The 21,180-nt window shown below is 43.9% G+C and overlaps 1 protein-coding gene across 4 annotated transcripts in view; it reads left to right on the top strand.

Annotated features, from left to right (window-relative positions):
* PRICKLE2 (prickle planar cell polarity protein 2) overlaps nucleotides 1–21,180 on the top strand; it is a 500,639-nt gene that overhangs the window by 340,833 nt on the left and 138,626 nt on the right. For all 4 annotated transcript variants that reach the window (XM_068253797.1, XM_068253798.1, XM_068253799.1 and 1 more), the window contains one exon: nucleotides 6,779–6,962. In XM_068253797.1, coding sequence (XP_068109898.1) covers nucleotides 6,779–6,962 — 184 coding nt within the window. The remainder of the gene's footprint in view (nucleotides 1–6,778; nucleotides 6,963–21,180) is intronic.

The raw sequence follows: 21,180 nt of genomic DNA, 5'->3' as shown, positions 1-21,180 counted from the left end.
CCAGACACTACAAACGCACCTTGAAACCAAACAGAAGCTCTGCATGAACATCAATAAGCAATGCTATTAACCTCCCCGGCGTTCTATTGAGATCGCCAGGGCGGCTGCGGGAGGGTTTTTTTTCTATAAAAAAAATCTATTTCATGCAGCCAACTGAAAGTTGGCTGCTTGAAAGCCCACTAGAGGGCGCTCCGGAGGCGTTTTTCTGATCGCCTCCGGCAAGCATAAGTGCAATGAGCAGCCTTCCTTGTTTGGCTTTCCTCGTCGCCATGGCGACAAGCGGAGTGACGTCATGGACGTCAGCCGACGTCCTGACGTCAGCCGCCTCCGATCCAGCCCTAAGCGCTGGCCGAAACTGATTGGTCCGGCTGCGCAGGGCTCGGGCGGCTGGGGGGACCCTCTTTCGCCGCTGCTCGCGGCGGATCGCCGCAGAGCGGCGGCGATCAGGCAGCACACGTGGCTGGCAAAGTGCCGGCTGCGTGTGCTGCTTTTTATTTGATAAAAATCGGCGGCAGCCTCCGGCGGTGATGGACGAGCCGAGCTCGTCCATACCGCTCAGGAGGTTAAATGGGAGCAGCTGACCAAACTTACTTACATTTGTACATGGCGAGGAAAGGAACAGCGCTACTTAAAGAGACACTGAAGCTAACTCATTTTGCCCATTTTACCTTATATTCGCTTCAGTGCTCTCATGACAAGTAAACCATGCATGCAACTTATTAAGTACTCGTCCCTCCCACTGCGAAGAAGTCATCCCCCATGGGAGGGGCCCTAACACTAACTAATCCTAAATTATGCATATGCATAGCCCCGGTGCGCTACCAAGTACAAATGCAAAATTGCGCAAAGGTGGATCAGCGCATCACCAGGCCGCCTCCGAATAGCGCACCCAGGCTATGCATATGCATATTTTAGGATTAGTTAGTGTTAGGGCCCCTCCCATGGGGGAGGACTTCTTTGCAGTGGGAGGGACGAGTACTTAATAAGTTGCATGCAAGCTATTACGGAAACCAAAATCCTCCAATGGTAGACAGGTGCATTTTATTTGAATGCTGGGTGTGTATTTTATCCCACTAGTGGGGCTTGCACTCTCAAGCAGGTAGTCATAAGGATGCAATCTGTTTTTAAGTAGCGCTGTTCCTTTCCTCGCCATGTACAAATGATCATTTTAAATACAGTAAATTACACGTTGAAGGTTAGAATCCTTGTACACTCTCTAAAGTGAATCTAAACCTTAAACAAAAATTAGATGGCCACTGTGTGAGGCAGATAGTCCTGCCTGGTCACTCCTAGTTCTGTGCTGAAAGCCCTGTAACTTGTACATGATGCTAAGACAATCTATTTTCAGAGCTGTCTTGGATCTACATATAATAGCCAGGAGTCGTGACAATGAGGGAAGACATGAATTCAGGAATTTTGTCATTCTTAACCCTGTAGCCATTCCATTTTCTAGGTTTACATTTTGTTGTCTCTGAAAGCCAAACACACCTCCAGCAGTGATGCATTGTGGGACACCTCATATGGTCACGCCAGCCTAAAAATCTCAAATACTGTTTAAAGAAGACAAATTTCTGTTTTGCATAGTGTTTTAAGTAACAGGGCTTTTTGGCCCTTTTTAGCTGCTTACTCTCTCCTAGGAGTTCTGGTTTACCAAGAGCTTGCTGTGCACTCTGTAACTTTCTCTCTCTCTCTCTCTTTCTTTCTTATGGCCCATACTCACGGGCTGCAAAAGTGGCCTGTCGCCAGCACACGTGAGCGTGTGGGCGACAGGCCGGCGACAGCTCCTCGCCAGGTCCCTCCGCGTACACACGTGGAAGAGAGACCAGCGGTGCGACGGAAGCTGTCGCCGACGTTCCTCCTCCCCCCGCCGGAAGCTCTGTATACCTCAATGGAGGTTGCTGTCGCTAGTCCGCGTACTCACGCGGACTAGCGACAGTTGCGGCGGCGACTGTCGCCAGGTGATTGAAACTTTCAATCGCCTGGCAACATCAGCGACGGGTTACAGTTCGGGGTGCGCGCCCGTGTGACGGCGCATACTCACGGGCGACCTGTCGCCCTACGCGCGCGCAGCGTGTTGCGGCGACAATTGTAGCCCGTGAGTATGGGCCATAACACTCCTGTTTAATGAAGTAAAAGTTTCCCATGACAGATTACAGCAACCTTAGCTGCTTGCTGTGTGAAATTCAGGCCTTCTCAGGGCTGTCACATGACAGGGCAGTTTGGAAGGCCATTTCAAGTCACTGATTTCTTCTCTGTGGATAAGGGGCAGGTGCACTTTAAAGTAACCTTTCCAGTCTTCGCTGTGTAGAGTATGACATTCTGGATGGAAAACAGACTCAGCATGAAATTTAGACCTGTTAAACTTCAGGAAATGGGGGAAATATGGCAGCTCTCCATCCTTTCCCTCAGCTGGTTCTCTGCAATTCCATTCAATCTGAAGTGTTTGGCTGATCCCTGGAATAGGAGACGTAGTATCAAGTTGGGTATTAGTGTTCTCACTTGCCTCACACCACAGATTGCTAAAATGAACAAGCAACAAGGCCATTAAATCCGTGGACCACCAAGGTATCCCTGTGTTCCCATCTGCATAGCAGGGACACTTTTGTTTTTGTCCACTCTGAGGTGAAATCCCTCGTCTCCTCTCATTAGACTGCTTTTGGCAGGAAGGCAGCATGTGGTGCTGCTCGGTGACCTGATCTGGTTTTGAATTGAATCCAGCAGTGTAACCTACTTCTACAGCCCGTTAGTGGAGGCTTGCTTTAGCACGCTTTGCATGCTCATATACAGTGTACTCCTCAGATCCTGCATGTTGTATCCCGCTAGCTGTGAGGACAAACAAATACCAGCATGGCCTGCTGCCTGGCAGCTGTAGCTCTGTAGGCTGGATGCAGACATCAGATAATAGTCAGTTTGTACAAAATGTTATTGTTGTTTTTAAAGTTTAGCTCCAGGCACAAAGGCTTCCTCAGTCCTCTAGTACAGCTTGTTTTTATGTTTATGTAGTATGATGATGTCTAATAAATAACTTTTCAGGAGCCCTTCCTGCTCTAACTTCCTGCAGCACAAATGACAGAGCTGCAGGCTGCGGTTTTTTTCAGAAAGCGCTGTGTGATGAAGCAGTCCTGCCCACACAGCCAGCTGCTCAAGTGGAATTAACATGCAGTGTTTATAATGCTTGTCAGCTCACTGTGGTGTAGTGTATACTCTACACCAGGGGTCTCAAACTCACGGCCCAGGCCATTTGCGGCCCTCGGTACAATATTTTGTGGCCCGCGCTGGCAAAAGCAAAAGAGACACGGAAGCGAACTATTTTACCTTATAGTTCGTTTCAGTGCTCCCAAGTAATACGCCGAATCCTCACCGCTAAACGAGGGCTGCAGAGCCCCCAAATCCCCCGGGCAAACATCCACAACTGCGCTCAGGGGCAGAGCTTCCAGCTGTAGCTCTGCCCCTCCTGACATCAATCGCCGCACGGATCGCCGCCTCTCCCCGCCCCTCTCTGTGAAGGAAGAGTGAGAGGGGCGGGCAGAGGCAGCGATCCACCACGATTGACGTCAGGAGGGGCAGAACTGAAGCTGAAAGCTCTTCCCCTTCCAGGAAATGCCGGCGGATTACCCCCCAGGCGATTTGGGGGCTCTACAGCCCTCGTATTGCGGCGGGGACACGTCAGATTACTTGTAATGGGAGCGAACTATAAGGTAGGACACTTCATGTTCAGAAGAAATAATTAAAACTGTTAATAATGACATTTGAGGACTTTTTTTTGTGAAATCCCTTATGCGGCCCAGCTTCATCCTGACTTTGCCTCCTGCGGCCCCCAGGGAAATGGAGTTTGAAACCCCTGCTCTACACCCTCTCCTTGCAGTGCTGGGTCCCTGTTATGAATATGGGGTAGGACACTCAGCATTGAATATGTATGTTCAACACTGTGCCAGTGTAATGAAAAATGTTGCAACCTGTAATATTTTGCAACTTGAATGTGCTGTGCTTAACTGCGCATGGGTGCCATCTTTCACATTTCCCAGCTGTTATTATTTGCATCTGCCAGTGTTTAGTTCCCTTCAGGGGGCGTTACTAGTTGTCCACCAAGGGGGGGGGGGTTACTTCCCTCTGGGGGGGTTATTAGTTGCCTAGTAGAGGAGGGTTCTGTGTGAAAATGGGGTTAGGTTGAATTGCATTTTCTGACACAAATACATTGAAATCAGTGGTTAGGTTGCACTTTCTGATAGCTTTAAGTATAAATTATTCTAACCGGTTGCAAAATATTATAAACTTGCAAACCTTTTCGCCACACCGTGTTTATGTGGCTTTCATCCCACATACTAAACAGATAACGGTAAGTTAATTGGCTTCGCCAAAAAATTGACCTTAGACTGGAATGAACTTATGAATGTGTTAGGAATTAGATTGTGAGCTTCTCTGAGGACAGTGAAGGTTCACAAACACACATATGAGGAATGTCAGTCTGTGGAGATCGGTACACGATCCCTTAGGTGACATTGCAGAACTAACTCTATATAAGAGCATTACTAGCCTAAAGGCTAGAAACGTGTTCTGTTGCCAGGCGTGTGGTGGAGGGCTGAAAGAGCGGCATGGTTGTGGCATTGCGGGATGAATGGGGAGAACAAAGCTCTAAGCTGGCCATTGGCCAGATTGATCCACCTGGCTGATAGTTGGCCAAGGCATCCATGGGGAGATGCTGTACATTTGCTAGATTCTCGGCACAGGCGTTTGTTATCAGCGAGTGATGTCACGCTCTCCATTTCCAAGCTGCTCCACACTATGATGAACTCCACCCATAGGGCTAGGCTGCTCATTTGCAGCTTTTCTATAAGATTTTTAGGGGGGGAGGGGGAATAAAGATTTTTTTTCAGCTGAGCTGCTTCAGGTCACATGATAATATTACTAAAACGAACTTTTAAGCTGTAGAAAGAATGCAAAACATTTGCCCACTTTTTTCACTAAGCTGCCAAGTGGTATATTTAGATCTGCGTATGGCATGCTTGGCCTGCCCAAGAAACTATACTGTACTATTAACAGGAGCGGGGAGAGGAGCAGCAGGACTCCTCATACAGAATTTATCATGATCAGCCAAAATGTATTATGCAGCTAATTTCTATTTCCCCAAGCAGGATTATCTGTGCAGGGCTAGTCATGCCTGCCTTCACTGACACTTCATCCAACCATGTAAGATCACTTTACGTAACTCTAATGGAACATATTAGTTTCAGCCCACAAGCCCTGACTGACGGAATGTCCACCTCCGAGCTGTACTACTGTGGAGCAGCTGGGAGGTGCCCATTAACGTTGTAATTTTAGCGAACGAGTGACCTTCCAACCAATTGAATTTGATAATTTTGATGGTGCCAATCAACCACAAACGGTCAATTTATGTAGATTGAGTGCTTCTGATTGTTTACTTCTGAACGTACTTGCAAAATCACTTTGAGACAACAGAGCTGGCTGTGCTCTAATGCTGGGAATACACGGTTCGTTTTTGAACCATTTAGACGGCTCGATAGATAATTTCCGACATGTCCAATCTCCCGCTCGATCGTTTTGCCGCTCGATTTGTGATAGCAGTGAATGGAAAATGATAAGAAAAAACAGCGGAAGATAAGAGGGATCGACTGCAGAATTAAGCTGCAAAAACGAGCCGTGTATGCCCAGCCTGAGACTGGACAGTTTAAATCTAAGAATGGCTTGGTGGGATGGCTGCTCATTTGACACGTATTTCACATAATTCTGATATATGAAAGATGGAGAACCTAAGTGATCCATCAAATCTGGCTTAGAATTTCTTAATTTACTATTGGATGAAAACATTTGCAGCCTTCGTTTCAATCATTGTAGACACTAATGGAAGTTGCGGAGTGATTGGTTGAATGACTGTTCATGGTTTTTCTGTATATTTCGGTGCAACAAATCATAATCTGCAGTGCAAAGATCTCTGTGCAATGCATGTGAATAGTTCTTGAATTATGAATATTTTATTACTGGATAGTGTAATGTTAAAGTGAATGGGAACTGCATTTTAAAAAAAATGAAGCAAATACTTACCTAAGGAGAGGAAAAGCTCTGGGTCATATTGAGCCTTCCATCTCCTCTCTCGGTGCCCTCTATCCTGTGCTGGCTCCCCCCCCCCCCCCCTGTTTCAATCCCCTGCCGAAAGGGTATTTGGAAGTCTTCGGGAGCCGTGTCCTCCCGAAGACGTGCGGCTCCATACTGCATAGACGTGAGCGTGCAAGAGAGCGTGCTTGCGCAGGTGCAGTACAGGGCCGCCCTTTTTCAGGAGCACTTGGGCTCCCTGAAGCCTCCTTCGGCCGGGTAAAGCAGTATTTGACTAATTTAGTCAAATACTGCTACCGGGCGAGCCAGCACTGGAACGGGGGGACCAGGAGAGGAGCGGGAAGGCTCTATAGGACCCAGAGCCTTCCCTCTCCTTGGGTAAGTATCTATCTCATTTTTTTTAAATGCGGTTCCCATTCACTTTAATAACAGACACTGGATTTTCCAGTGTTCCTCAACATGAGTAAATCAGACACAGTGTGCAGTGTGTATTTATCTGCCTGCCCATTCACATCCCACATGTCAGTTGATTAATGCACCTGTTCTTGTCCCATCTGCAATATTGACATTTGACAAACAAAAGAGCCAGGTTGTGTGAGCTCGCGTGAAGCCATGGCTCTGTGCCAGGGAATGTGTTTATGCTTTGGTTTCTTAGCTTCCATGAATAGCTGAAGAGTGGCACACTTATAGAGGAATTTGTTTTCCGCAGGAAGATCTGTCTGCATTGTAAGTGCCCACGGGAGGAGCACAGCGCCACAGCGATGCCTTTGGAGATGGAGAAGACCATGAACAAGTTGATGTTCGACTTCCAGAGGAATTCCACATCTGATGACGACTCTGGCTGTGCTTTGGAAGAATATGCCTGGATTCCTCCTGGATTAAAACCAGAACAGGTACGTTAACTCAGTCCATGTGTGTGGCATTGTGCCTCCTGTCCAGAGGCGTTACTTGTCAGTGCTAAGTGAACATGTCACTAAACAAACATTTGTTCTATGTCCTCTTTTGTGGGGCGGTGATGTCAAGCTGCTTCTTCTCAGCCAAGGTTTTTTTAGTTCACATTTATATTTCTTTATCTTTAATGTTCTCTTCTTTTTTGTGTCTTTCTTCTTCTAAATAGCACCATAAATCAGTAAACGTTGCTTAGATCAGGTAAATAATGGACCTCTCACTAATATCAATAGGTTATCTGGATACAGTGGGGCATAAGTCAGTGGAGTTGAGCCATTAACCCTGGTAAAACTGTACTTAGTCAAATAAAGTAGCTTTCTGTTCACAGCGCATGCATGGCTAGTATAACTCTTGCTGCGCAGATGCTACGGTACTTGCATAAATACCTGTACATTTTCTGTTTTATTGGGATTTAGTGATGTAACCTAAATATTCTATCAGATGGGTTAATAGAACATCCCTGCCACTTGGTTTGTACAGCGTGATGCCTCCCAGCTAAGTCATGCAGAGAAAAGAAAAACCTAGCAAGAGAGCCTTAAAGGTGAAAGACAAATGGGGGCTGACATATTTATTTCTTTTTAAACTATGTACATTGCCTGGCTGTCCTGCTTATCCACTGCCTCTAAGGCCTGGAACCCACTACAAGTCGCAAATAGCAATCACAATTGCTGGCTTTTTGAATTAGATTTCTGTAAGTGATTTCATGAGTGTTTTTCGGCGATTTTAAAAAGTGTAAGTTTTTAGCCAGCGTTTGTGATCGCGATTTGCGATTAACAATTTTAATTCTGATTGGTTCTTTCAAATTATTATCTTTTTTTTTACAGTTTGCAGTAATTCAAAATCACACACAAATCGATTTGTGTAGCGATTCATTAACGATTTGCCAGCGCTTATATACTTTATATTGGAGCGCAAATGCTCCCAAATCATGCATGTCCTGCAATTGTGATTTCCATATTCACAATCGTTCCTGTGGACTCTGTCCTATCCATTTATTTTGGCAGAGCATTAATGGCCCGTTTCCACTATCGCAAATCTGCATGCGTTTTCTGCACGCAGATTCGCACAACCAATACAACTTAATTACCCTGTTTCTACTTGTCAGGAAAACAGAGCGTTTTTCTGTGCAGGAAAAATCTGCACAGCAGAGCCATCAGATTCGCATACAATGTAATTAATAGGAAATTCGCTTGCGTTTTCGGATGCAAATTTTACCACAAATGTTACTGCGAATTCGTGTACGTTATCACCTAAAATCTATGTAAAAGTACACAGAGAAATCGCTAGCGATTTAAAGCGATCCATGAACACTCAAAAAAAATCGCTCTAGTGGGTTTCTGTCCTAAAACTTTTGCCCATCGACCCCAAACAAGCATGCAGGTCAAATGTTTCTCACAATACTAGCTGCATGCTTGTTTCAGGTGTATGATTCAGACATTACTGACCAGATAGATCATCAGGATGCCAGGCAATTGTTATTGTTTGTAAGGAAATAAATATGACAGCCTCCATATGTCTCTCATCCTCGAGTTCCTTTTAAAGTATACCTCAGACGACCTGCAAAAGAACATTTATACATACCTGGGGCTTCCTCCAGCCCCATGCGGGCTGATCAGTCCCTCGGCATCCTCCTCTGCTGCATCCATTCTCTGCTATGGGCCCAAGGTATGTATAAATTTTCTTTTGCAGGTCGTCTCAGGGTCTCTTTAAAGGACTACATGAAGAGTCCTTTATAATGGAAATTGAATAGTAATGACATTTGCAACTTACAGTATTTTTTTTGTGCTTCAAATATTATAAGCAGCAAAACCTCTTAAAGAGAGACTGAAGCAAACAAAAATTGCTACTTTTATCTGCTAGTTTGCTTCAGTACTGTCATTAGATGTAAACCGCCGCATCCCCGCCGCAAAACAAGGGCTTTAGACCCCCCAAATCCCCGTGCGGCAATCCGGCCGGCGCTTCCTGAAAGAGGCAGAGCTTTCAGCTGCAGCTCTGCCTCTACTGATGTCAATCGCCGAGGATCGCCGCCTCTCCCCGCCCCTCTCACTCTTCCTTCATAGAAAGGGGAGGGGAGAGGCGGAGATCTACACAGCGATTGACATCAGGAGAGGCAGAGCCGCAGCTGAAAGCTCTGCCTCTCAGGGCAGCACAATCCACGACCAAGATGATCGTGGATGCTTGCCCAGTGATTTGGGGGGTCTAAAGCCCTCGTTTTGCGGCAGGGATGCGGCTGTTTACATCTAATGAGACTACTGAAGCAAACTAGCAGGTAAAAGTAGAATTTTTTGTTCGCTTCAGAATCTCTTTAAGGCTCCCTGCACACTGCAAATCTGATTTGTGATTCTGATTCCGGTTCCGAATTGCGATTCCGATTTTCCTTGAATGCTATCAATAGAAAAATGTAGAAAAAACATGCAGTAAAGATCGCATGTAAAAAACGATTAAGAATCTGAATCGCATGCAGTGTGCAGGGAGCCTAAAAGTGTTAAGGCCCATATCTTTAGCCAGAGGTGAAACTCGAAAAATTAGAATATCGTGCAAAAGTTCATTTTTGTCAGTAATTCAACTTAAAAGGTGAATCCAAATACATGAAATAGACTCATTACATGCAAAGCAAGATATTTCAAGCCTTTATTTGTTATAATTTTCATGATTATGGCTTACAGCTTATGAAAAGCCCAAGATCAAAATCTCAGAAAGCTAGGCCTCTTTTCCACGAGCAGTTGGTAGGTAGTGAAAAGCCTCTCAAACTCTCCCAGCTGCTCACTGCTGCCTGGTAACTCTTTGCTGCTGCCTGGTAACTGCTTACCGCTGCCTGGTAACTGCTTGCTGAGTACACTGCTCAACTGGCCATGGAAATGAGGCCTTAGAATATTGTGAAAAGTTCAGTATTCTAGGCTCAAAGTGCCAGACTCTAATCAGCTAATTAATCCAAAAGGCTTGCAAAGGGTTCCTGAGCCTTTAAATAGTCTCTCAATCTGATTCAAAATTACTGACACAAATGAATTTTAACATGATATTCTAATTTTTTTGAGTTTCACCTGTAAGCTACATACAAACTTTAGATTTTCTTTGCTCATCTGAGAGCAGAACAACATGTCTGTACAGCACTTGTTCCAGGCAACAAATATTAAATGTGTACAGGCCTTTAGTCTGATAGATTATTATTAGGAGAGACTGATATTGTATCTACAGATAGATTTTCAACAGTTTCACCTTGAGATCTATAAAAAATGTGCTGCCATCCCAGAGCCGGTGACTAGCCTCCCAGGACTCCCCCAACCTGTGTTGCTCTTCCAGGGTTATATGAGTACGTACAAGGTGTTGGGTCACAGAGTACGGGCACTGGGAAGCACATGTAAGGGCAATTATGTGTAAATCCACACTGGTTGTTGCTCTCCACTGGATCCCTGTATGCCTGCTCCCACCAGTGCGCTTACATTTTTCATCTGACTTCATCCAGCTCCGGCTCCAGGTACCCAAAATTGCTCCGACTCCACAGCCCTTACAGGGCTATGGAGTGAGTACAAAAATCATCCTCAGTTTATGAAACCTCTGACTCCAGGTACCCAAAAATTGCTCCGACACCTCAACTCTGACTGCACAGCCCTGCGATTGACTGTAATTTCAGGAGTAAATCGGTTGAATCTTCGATCAGGTGTGCTCTTGGCAGAACTGATTTTCATCGGATTCGATGAATTGGATTGTTAATAGCTGCCAAATCGACAGATGTATGGCCACATTTACAGATCATAGACCGGAAACCCAGGCGGATAGCTGACTGTGGGCCTGATGCAATTCACTTTTTCTCCTAAATGTTTTCCTAGGTGATATTTCACACCTTATCAATAAAATGCCTTTTAAGACACCAGCAAGCAAAACAATATTTTGACAGTACTTTTTCACCTGTTCTTTGGTACTTTTTCAAGTGCTAAAAAGTTATTTTAAACAGCAGATGAAAAAGTATGTTCTAGAAGAAAACTTAAAGAAAACTTGTAACTAAAAAAAGTTCCCCTGGGTGGTACTCACCTCGGGTGGGGGAAGCCTCTGGATCCGATCGAGGCTTCCCCCGCCCTCCTGTGTCCCACGGATCCCACGGATATTTACCTTTCCGGCTCCAGCGCAGGCGCAGTATTGACTCTCTGTTGAAGATAGGCAGAAATAGCCAGAGATCGGCTATTTCCACCTATCTCCGTGCTGAGAGCCGCAACAGCGCCCCCCACTGGAGCCGGGGAAGGTAAATAAATCAGTGCTTGTCGGGGGAGGATTCCGGGATGCTTCGGAGGAGCCAGCGCTGGACTGCCTGCAGCTACAGGGATGAGGAAGCCTCATTAGGACCCTGATGCTTCCCCCTCCCGAGGTGAGTACCCCCCAAGGGATATTTTTTTTTTGTTACACAGTCTCTTTAAGAGAAAAAGCTAATTGAATAACGGCCTCTGTCTCTTTTGCTACTCCCTCCAGCACATGTATACATTACAACACACACAGCAATACTGTCTGCTGAAGGTTATTATTTTTTACTTAAGATAGGCTTTAACATTTTTTAAAATTCACCTTGACTACCACAAAAGAGTTTTTCTATGAGCTGTCTATCTGAATATTTGGCGAGTGTTGATATGGTGACATCATCAGAGTCTGCTGAGCTCTACAGGCATGTAAGGGGACGGACGTGTGAGACCAGAGTCAACGCATTTAACAGCCCTAGAAAAGTAGCAGTCTCTGGGCTGACCAGTTCTATCAGTGAACTCTGCTCTCACAAGCCTGTCATTCTATGGGAAATGTTGCTTTTATAATGCAGACTGCATCCACGTATGAAAAGTAAATTAAAATGTTCGCCTGATCTTCTACATTAAGTGAACAGTTCTTTTGCTTGCATGGTGTTTTTTTCAGCTAAGTGATGGGCTCTAGTTTAACTGCACTCAGACACCAGTGGAAACATGCATGCTTGCCCTTGGTCATTTGCTTTATTCGGAAAACACACTAAACTTTTATCCATATTTCACTCAACATTTATTGAGGGTTTTTTTCTGTGCAATCCAGGATTCCGGGGAAAATCACCAATCATGTTTATTGCCCACGTTTCAGAGAAAGATATTTCCATTCCAAACTAGGTCTTGCCTTGTGTACCTCCCTCCCAGCAGCAGAACCTGGGAATAAGATCCTTTCTCATGTTCAATGTCAAGTCTCTGCCAAGGCCAAAAACAACAGCGTAGACTGAAAACAATTCTTGAACAGGAACAGAACAGCTTAAAACAGGTCTGGACTGTTATCCAGAGTCATGTAGCCTATGAGTCTGAATTTACTGGTGGTGCCGAACTTTGGCCGTCTGTTGAAATGGATCTGAAGCACAAAGCTTTAGTACATTTATTTAAATTTTGAGGCTAGGTTCACACTAAGGTCTCTTTTCCACAGACAGTTGATAGGCAGTGAAATGCCTCTCCAACTCTCACAACTGCTTGCTGCTGCCTGGTAACTGCTCACTGCTGCCTGGTATCTGCTCACTGCTGCCTGGTAAGTGGTAACTGCTTCCTGAGCACACAGTTTAACTGTTCATGGAAAAGAGGCCTTAATCTGTTCTGGTGTGCATGCTGCACATTGCAATGGGTTTCAGTTAAGACTTTGTTCACATCTAAAATCGAAATTGCAGACGACAGCAATTTTCGATTTTGTGGACACATTTTTTCCCCCCTCCCGTTGCTCGGGTGGGCGCTGCTTTTTTTAATAGCGCTTTTCTAACGCGCTTTTGCAAAGCGATTCTGCTTTTTCACTTCCTGACGCAAGTCAGGAAGTAAACTCTTTGACCCGGGAATAGAATAAATACAATGTATTTATTTTTAAAAGCGCGAACGCAATTGCGAGCGATAAAGCGATTCGTGAGCGTTTTGCACTTTTCCTATACCTTCCATTTTAGCAAAATCGCCCCGAAAATGGTACATGCAGTGCTTTGCTGAGCGGAAAGTGGACGAAATGCGCTGATATGAATTGTCCCGTAAGGATTTATTGCACTAGCGATTTCAGGGTGTTTTTAAAAATTGCCAGCGATCAAAAAAAAAAAATGCAAAATGCCCTAGATGTGAACAAGCCCTTAGTGTCTTCTGGTAACGCACGGATTGAGACACACTGTATCTCATTTCCATTCATCTGTATTGCGAGTTCTATGGTAGAGCACAGCTTGGCGTTAATATGATGGAATCTCAGTCACCTAGGAATCAAATGGGACAATGTGAATGATTGCTGTGCGATCATAATTGACTTTATACCACACCTCAACGCCCATAGGGGTGTATGCAAAAAACTGCATTAAGCAGAATTACATGCATACAGTCTTGCTGCATAAAGAGTAGAGCAGAATGCAATACGTTACATATAATGCATTAGGATCTACTCATTGTGCGTAAAAGTTTACGCAGGAAATTCTGCAGTTTATTGCAAACACCCCATAATATGAATGCTCCCTTAGTGTATTTATACATGAGTGTGATTAGAACTTTTTTTTTTTTACATAAATGCATGTCACTAACATTGCTCACATTAAGAAATGACTCATCAGTAGTCCATACTCAGCATTTTCTGAAGTGCCGATAAGATCCCACAGAGGCAGCAATGCTAAGGAGTGTAAAATCAGAAGAACACTTCAAAAACAATGGCAATATTTGAGGCAGATTTTTCAAGCAAGGATCATCACACTTTTTATCATGTGTATGATATAAATACACTTATCTTTCCCAGTATAAATCATATTAAAAATGTAGGAAATGACTCCCAAAGTGCTGCCTGATCAATATGCAGTTATAATTTGTTATCAAGTTTTCACTTGCAGAGGTCTGCTGACCCCCTGGCTGTTTGCTGTTTTCCTTTGCTTCTGCTTTATGTGCTATTAGGTTGTAAAGGTTTAGAATTATGACCTGGCTCGTATCAGAACATAGTGTCATTTACATAAGGTTAGTACTGTATATCAGTGGTTTTCTGACAACAGTTATGTACATGTGCCTGCAGTTGTTTTGTTTTTTGTTTTTTTTATACAATCTGTCCTGGATTTATTGAAGATAAGATCTTGTTGTGGACCCGCCAGTAAACTTAATGTGCGCACCCAGCGCACCTGTAGTTCAAGGGTCATAATGACATAATTTACATAATTGTACATGCAATTATAATTATACTGTACATGCAGTGCCCCATGTCTATGTTGCATGTGTAAAGTGAGTTATGCTATTTATGTAATGTGCTATGTAGGTTGTGTTAGTAACGCCCGGTAAAATGTACATACATTTTTACTGAGGATTTGTGACTATATCCCATGGGAACTCCTATTTTAAATTACAGCCTTAAAATGGGAATGGAGGGGTGTCTATTTGCAGTACTAGTTTATTAGTACTTTTTAGTATTGTGAAGAAGCTAAAGCTCTTCAGCAGGGAAGAATATACGGTAGTTCCTTGGTAAAAAGCTATAGTTGGCATTGCTCTAGTGCTGAGTCATATGACTAGCTCTGTAGCCCAGCACAGGAATTTAGCCTGTGAAATGCCACTTTCACTCTGGACACCTTTGATGAGTTTTGAAGTCCAAATTAATTTCTTATTACAGCTAACATTTTCAGGGCTGGATCTTAAATTTTGCTGGGCAGCCAGGACAGATTTTCCTTTGTCCTTGTCAATTAGGGAAAAGTAGATCCAGCATTATTTTTTTTATTATTATTTTGAATATGGCTAAAAAAGCTTTATCGATTTCTCCTAATTCCTCATCCCCTTGACATTCAGAGATCTTTTGTGTGCAAACTAACCGTTTGCTTAAAAGTACTTTTTCTGTACTTTCCTATGAAGAATCCATATGGAAGCCAGTTGAGATCCTGAGCCCCCTATTGATAGTGACGCTGCCCATCATGTTAAAGTGCCAGTAGGATTGCTTAATTATTGAAGAGACAGAGCTGTACTACACTTATACAAGAGAAGTAAAAATTTGTATAGTCCATCATCAGTTTGTACATTTGGGAATTGTAGTCATTTTAGCTTGTACTTTTCACTAAAGATGTTCTCTGCTTACCGTGTATGGTATATTCGCATATTTTCTATCTAATCTCCATGTATGTTTGGGTCAATACATAGGGCTTGATTCACAAAGCGGTGCAAAATGTTTGCACGCTGGTGAAAAGCCCTTTATCACGCCTAAACTCAGTTTAGGCATGATAAAAAGAAACTCGCGCGAAATTCCAGCGCGCAAAACTTTGCACGCGCTATCGCAGCACCCATTAAACCCTAAACTTTGCATGCGGGACGTTGCGCGCGATCAGCGGCACAAAGCAGTGATAACTCAGCTAGTGCAAAGGTTATCACGCCTAAAGTCTTTTAGGCGTGATCACTGGGTTATCACCGCTTTGTGAATCAGGCCCATAGTGTTCAGGAGATTAGTTGCTATAGCTCCCTCTCCTATGTGCCAGTTGCTGGTCTCCTCTATTAGGCCACTGCTTCCATGGTGTCTTCCATCTCCTCTAGGTCTTGGCCGCAATGGCTTCTGGGTCTACATGCCTCTGACAAAGCCCCAAGCCTCACTCTGATGCCATTCTCCATTACTAATATTAGCAATGGACATTCAGACCAGAATGAGCCTGGAGGCTTCACCAGCAGATGAGAACCCGGAAGACTCTGTGGCCAGGATCTAGTAGAGATGGAAAACACCACAGACACAGTGGCCCAAACAGAGGAGCCCAGGTACTGGAACATAAGAGAGGTAGCCAAAGCAACTCCTCCCATACATGCTACACTGCATATTGACTCTTCATAACTCGAGGGATCTTCACATTGCCTATCAAAACAAAATAATGCTCTGTAGCCCTACTTCATTATGCAGTATGGGGGGCACCGCTGGCTGCAAATCAGCAAGGAGGGGACAAAGAGAAAAATGCTCGGCTGCACACTGCACTGTATAGTAATAGTGGGGTACACCAGTGGCTGCAGACTGGTGATGGGTGGACATTTACCTCCACACTCTCTATTATTTTGAGGGGTACACCAATGACTGCAGAAACAGCAGTAGATAAGTGGATACCACACTAGTGATGACAGAGACCATACTGGTGGTGGGTCCAGTGGGGAACAAGTGGGTCGGCAGAAGTGATATTCTGTTAGTGGGGGTCTCTCTAGTTTATATTTGAGTTCTTACATTCTTACCGCTTCTCACAGGCAAAAATGGGGGTTCCATGTATTTGCATAAGATTAAAGTATACATGGTATTTATTTCCTGATCATATGCTTAGTTTCTATTGCTTAGGTTTGTGATGGGTTTGTTTAAATCCTAGCAAAATCCTACCTAGCCTTGGTAACTAATATGCAGTATCCACACAAACTGGTGGTTGACATAGCAACAAGATTACATGTACTTAACAAGTATATTTTGTACTTTAATAATAAAAAATATCCAAAGACATTTGGAAACACCCTGCCATTTAACATTTCTGAGATATAATTGGTGTGATTTAGTATCGCCAGGGTAGACAGCAGCGTGCTGAGATCAGGAAATAAAATCACAATTGCAGATTTACAGATGAAAAGGCTGCATGTGAAAAAGCTTGTGCTGCTTGCAGTGACGCTCTGGGAATCCACTGTTATTCCCTGCCATTGTCATACAGCTGATGGCAGCAGCGATCATCAGGACATAGCTAGCAGTGTTTTTAAACATGGATTTTGATAGAAATAATCTATATTACCTCTTGGCAAGCTTTGATCACATTTGAATACATTAAAAACAAAAACACAACTCTTGCTACCCCCTTCCTGAACCATGCATTTAGGTTGTATAGCTGTATAGTCACCCCAACTCTTACTAACCCTTTCCTGAACCATGCATTTAGGTTGTATCGCTATATAGTCTCACCAACTCTTACTAGCCCCGTCCTGAACCATGCATTTAGGTTGTATAGCCATATAGTCTCCCCAACTCATACTAGCCCCTTCCTGAAACATGCATTTAGGTTGTATAGCCTTATAGTCTCCCCAACTCTTACTAACCCCTTTCTGAACCATGCATTTAGGTTGTATAGCTATATAGTCACCCCAACTCTTACTAACCCTTTCCTGAACCATGAATTTAGGTTGTATCGCTATATAGTCTCACCAACTCTTACTAGCCCCTTCCTGAACCATGCATTTAGGTTGTATAGCCATATAGTCTCCCCAACTCATACTACACCCTTCCTGAACCATGCATTTAGGTTGTATAGCCGTATAGTCTCCCCAACTCATACTAGCCCCTTCCTGAAACATGCATTTAGGTTGTATAGCCTTATAGTCTCCCCAACTCTTACTAACCCCTTTCTGAACCATGCATTTAGGTTGTATAGCTATATAGTCACCCCAACTCTTACTAACCCTTTCCTGAACCATGCATTTAGGTTGTATCGCTATATAGTCTCACCAACTCTTACTAACCCCTTCCTGAACCATGCATTTAGGTTGTATAGCCATATAGTCTCCCCAACTCATACTAGCCCTTTCCTGAACCATGCATTTAGGTTATATAGCTATATAGTCTCCCCAACTCTTACTAACCCCTTTCTGAACCATGCATTTAGGTTGTATAGCTATATAGTCTCCCCAACTCTTACTAACCCCTTTCTGAACCATGCATTTAGGTTGTATAGCTGTATAGTCTCCCCAACTCTTATTAGTCCCTTCCTGAACCATGCATTTAGGTTGTATAGCCATATAGTCTCCCCAACTCTTACTACACCCTTCCTGAACCATGCATTTAGGTTGTATAGCCTTATAGTCTCCCCAACTCTTACTAACCCCTTTCTGAACCATGCATTTAGGTTGTATAGCTATATAGTCACCCCAACTCTTACTAACCCTTTCCTGAACCATGCATTTAGGTTGTATCGCTATATAGTCTCCCCAACTCATACTAGCCCTTTCCTGAACCATGCATTTAGGTTGTATAGCTATATAGTCTCCCCAACTCTTACTAACCCCTTTCTGAACCATGCATTTAGGTTGTATAGCTGTATAGTCTCCCCAACTCTTACTAGCCCCTTCCTGAACCATGCATTTAGGTTGTATAGCCATATAGTCTCCCCAACTCTTACTACACCCTTCCTGAAACATGCATTTAGGTTGTATAGCCTTATAGTCTCCCCAACTCTTACTAGCCCCTTCCTGAACCATGCATTTAGGTTGCATAGCCTTATAGTCTCCCCAACTCTTACTAGCCCCTTCCTAAAACATGCATTTAGGTTGTATAGCTGTATAGTCTCCCCGACTCTTACTAGCCCCTTCCTGAACTATGCATTTAGGTTGAATAGCCTTATAGTCTCCCCAACTCTTACTAGCCCCTTCCTGAACCATGCATTTAAGTTGCATAGCCTTATAGTCTCCCCAACTCTTACTAGCCCCTTCCTAAAACATGCATTTAGGTTGTATAGCTGTATAGTCTCCCTGACTCTTACTAGCCCCTTCCTGAAACATGCATTTAGGTTGCATAGCCATATAGTCTCCCCAACTCTTACTAGCCCCTTCCTGACCATGCATTTTGGTTGTATAGCCTTATAGTCTCCCCAACTCTTACTAGCCCCTTCCTACACCATGCATTTAGGTTGTATCACTATATAGTTCTCCCCAACTCATACTAGCCCCTTCCTGAACCATGTATTTAGGTTGTATAGCCATATAGTCTCCCCAACTCTTACTACACCCTTCCTGAACCATGCATTTAGGTTGTATAGCCATGTAGTCTCCACAACTCTTACTAGCCCCTTTCTGAACCATGCATTTAGGTTGTATCACTATATAGTCTCCCCAACTCATACTAGCCCCTTCCTGAACCATGCATTTAGGTTGCATAGCCTTATAGTCTCTCCAACTCTTACTAACCCCTTCCTGAACCATGCATTTAGGTTGTATAGCCTTATAGTCTCTCCAACTCTTACTAGCCCCTTCCTGAACCATGCATTTAGGTTGTATAGCCTTATAGTCTCCCCAACTCTTACTAACCCCTTCCTGAACCATGCATTTAGTTTGTATAGCTATATAGTCTCCCCAACTCTTACTAGCCCCTTCCTACACCATGCATTTAGGTTGTATCACTATATAGTCTCCCCAACGCATACTAGCCCCTTCCTGAACCATGCATTTAGGTTGCATAGCCTTATAGTCTCTCCAACTCTTACTAACCCCTTCCTGAACCATGCATTTAGGTTGTATAGCCTTATAGTCTCTCCAACTCTTACTAGCCCCTTCCTGAACCATGTATTTAGGTTGTATAGCCTTATAGTCTCCCCAACTCTTACTAACCCCTTCCTGAACCATGCATTTAGTTTGTATAGCTATATAGTCTCCCCAACTCTTACTAGCCCCTTCCTGAACCATGCATTTAGGTTGTATCGATATATAGTCTCCCCAACTCTTACTAACCCCTTCCTGAACCATGCATTTAGGTTGTATAGCCTTATAGTCTCTCCAACTCTTACTAACCCCTTCCTGAACCATGCATTTAGGTTGTATAGCGTTATAGTCTCCCCAACTCTTACTAACCCCTTTCTGAACCATGCATTTAGGTTGTATCACTATATAGTCTCCCCAACTCTTATTAGCCCCTTCCTGAACCATGCATTTAGGTTGTATCGCTATACAGTCTCCCCAACTCTTATTAGTCCCTTCCTGAACCATGCATTTTGGTTGTATAGCCTTATAGTCTCCCCAACTCTTACTAGCCCCTTCCTGAACCATGCATTTAGGTTGCATAGGCTTATAGTATCCCCAACTCTTACTAGCCCCTTCCTGAAACATGCATTTAGGTTGTATAGGTTGTATAGGCTTATAGTCTCCCCAACTCTTACTAGCCCATTCCTGAAACATGCATTTAGGTTATATAGCCCTATAGTCTCCCCAACTCTTACTATCCCCTTCCTGAACCCATGCATTCAGGTTGTATAGCCTTATAGTGTCCAGAACTCTTACTAGCCCCTTCCTGAACTATGCATTTTGGCTGAATAGCTATATTGTCTCCATAACTCTTATTTACCCCTTCCTAAGCCATGCATTTAGGTTGAATAGCCATATAGTCTCTCCAACTCTTACTAACCCCTTCCTGAACCATGCATATAGGTTGTATAGACTTATAGGGCTTGATTCACAAAAGAGTGCTAACTGTTAGCATGGGCATTTTCGCGCGAATTTTTGCATTGCGCGCGATCGCGAATTTTCGCGCGAAACGATAACATTTTCACGCGAAACCGCGAATTTTCCCGCGGAAACGTTATCGTTTCGCGCGAAAATTCACGATCGCGCGCAATGCGAAAATTCGCGCGAAAACGGTCGTGCTAACAGTTAGCACTCTTTTGTGAATCAAGCCCATAGTCTCCCCAACACTTACTACACCCTTCCTGAACCATGCATTTAGGTTGAATAGCCTTATAGTCTCCCCAACTCTTACTAGCCCCTTCCTGAAACATGCATTTAGGTTGTATAGCCTTATAGTCTCTCCAACTCTTACTAACCCCTTTCTGAACCATGCATTTAGGTTGAATATCTATATTGTCTCCCCAACTCTTACTAACCTCTTCCTGAACCATGCATTTAGGCTGAATAGCCAGGACGGCAGAGCCAAAAAGTAGGGGACTCCACCCTATGCAAAATACCAGCCCACATGGGTTCCAAAATTAGGAGGTATTCATCAAGAAGGAGCAGCAACTCTCCACCCCCTTGAAAGGCAAAAGGGGCTCATCTCCACCTCCGGTGCCCAGGAGAAGGTGGGGTTATTTGAATGGTGGCTATCTTTCTTGCTACCTGCATCCAGGTGAATAGATAAAATGAAAATTCTTCCTAAAGAAAACTGACTGGCAGCCCCAGAATCAGCACATTTGAATTTCTCATTAAGAATGCCCTTTTAGCCATCCTTCTGGACTAATAAGACTCCTGGACAGCAAATGGAAATTCTACCTGGTGTAAAATAAAGTACTTTAAAAGCCAGCTGTATGTATTTTTATTTAATTACATTATGCCTTTCAATGTTTATTGTTCTTTTTTTTTGGTCCCTTTTACTGTTTACTTGAGTGGGGCTGCATCCAGATAGCACTATAAGCCTCCTTGCATTCTATTTCTCTCAACTCCTCATGGGTACAAGAAGTGGAAATATGCCCTTTCCCACCCCCTACCCCACTAACCCACCCACACACAC

Source organism: Hyperolius riggenbachi, chromosome 9 (assembly GCF_040937935.1).
Source record: "Hyperolius riggenbachi isolate aHypRig1 chromosome 9, aHypRig1.pri, whole genome shotgun sequence".
In the NCBI taxonomy this organism is placed as follows: domain Eukaryota; kingdom Metazoa; phylum Chordata; class Amphibia; order Anura; family Hyperoliidae; genus Hyperolius; species Hyperolius riggenbachi.
Note: the sequence above shows the minus strand (reverse complement) of the source record. Positions and strands in the feature narration are given on the sequence as shown.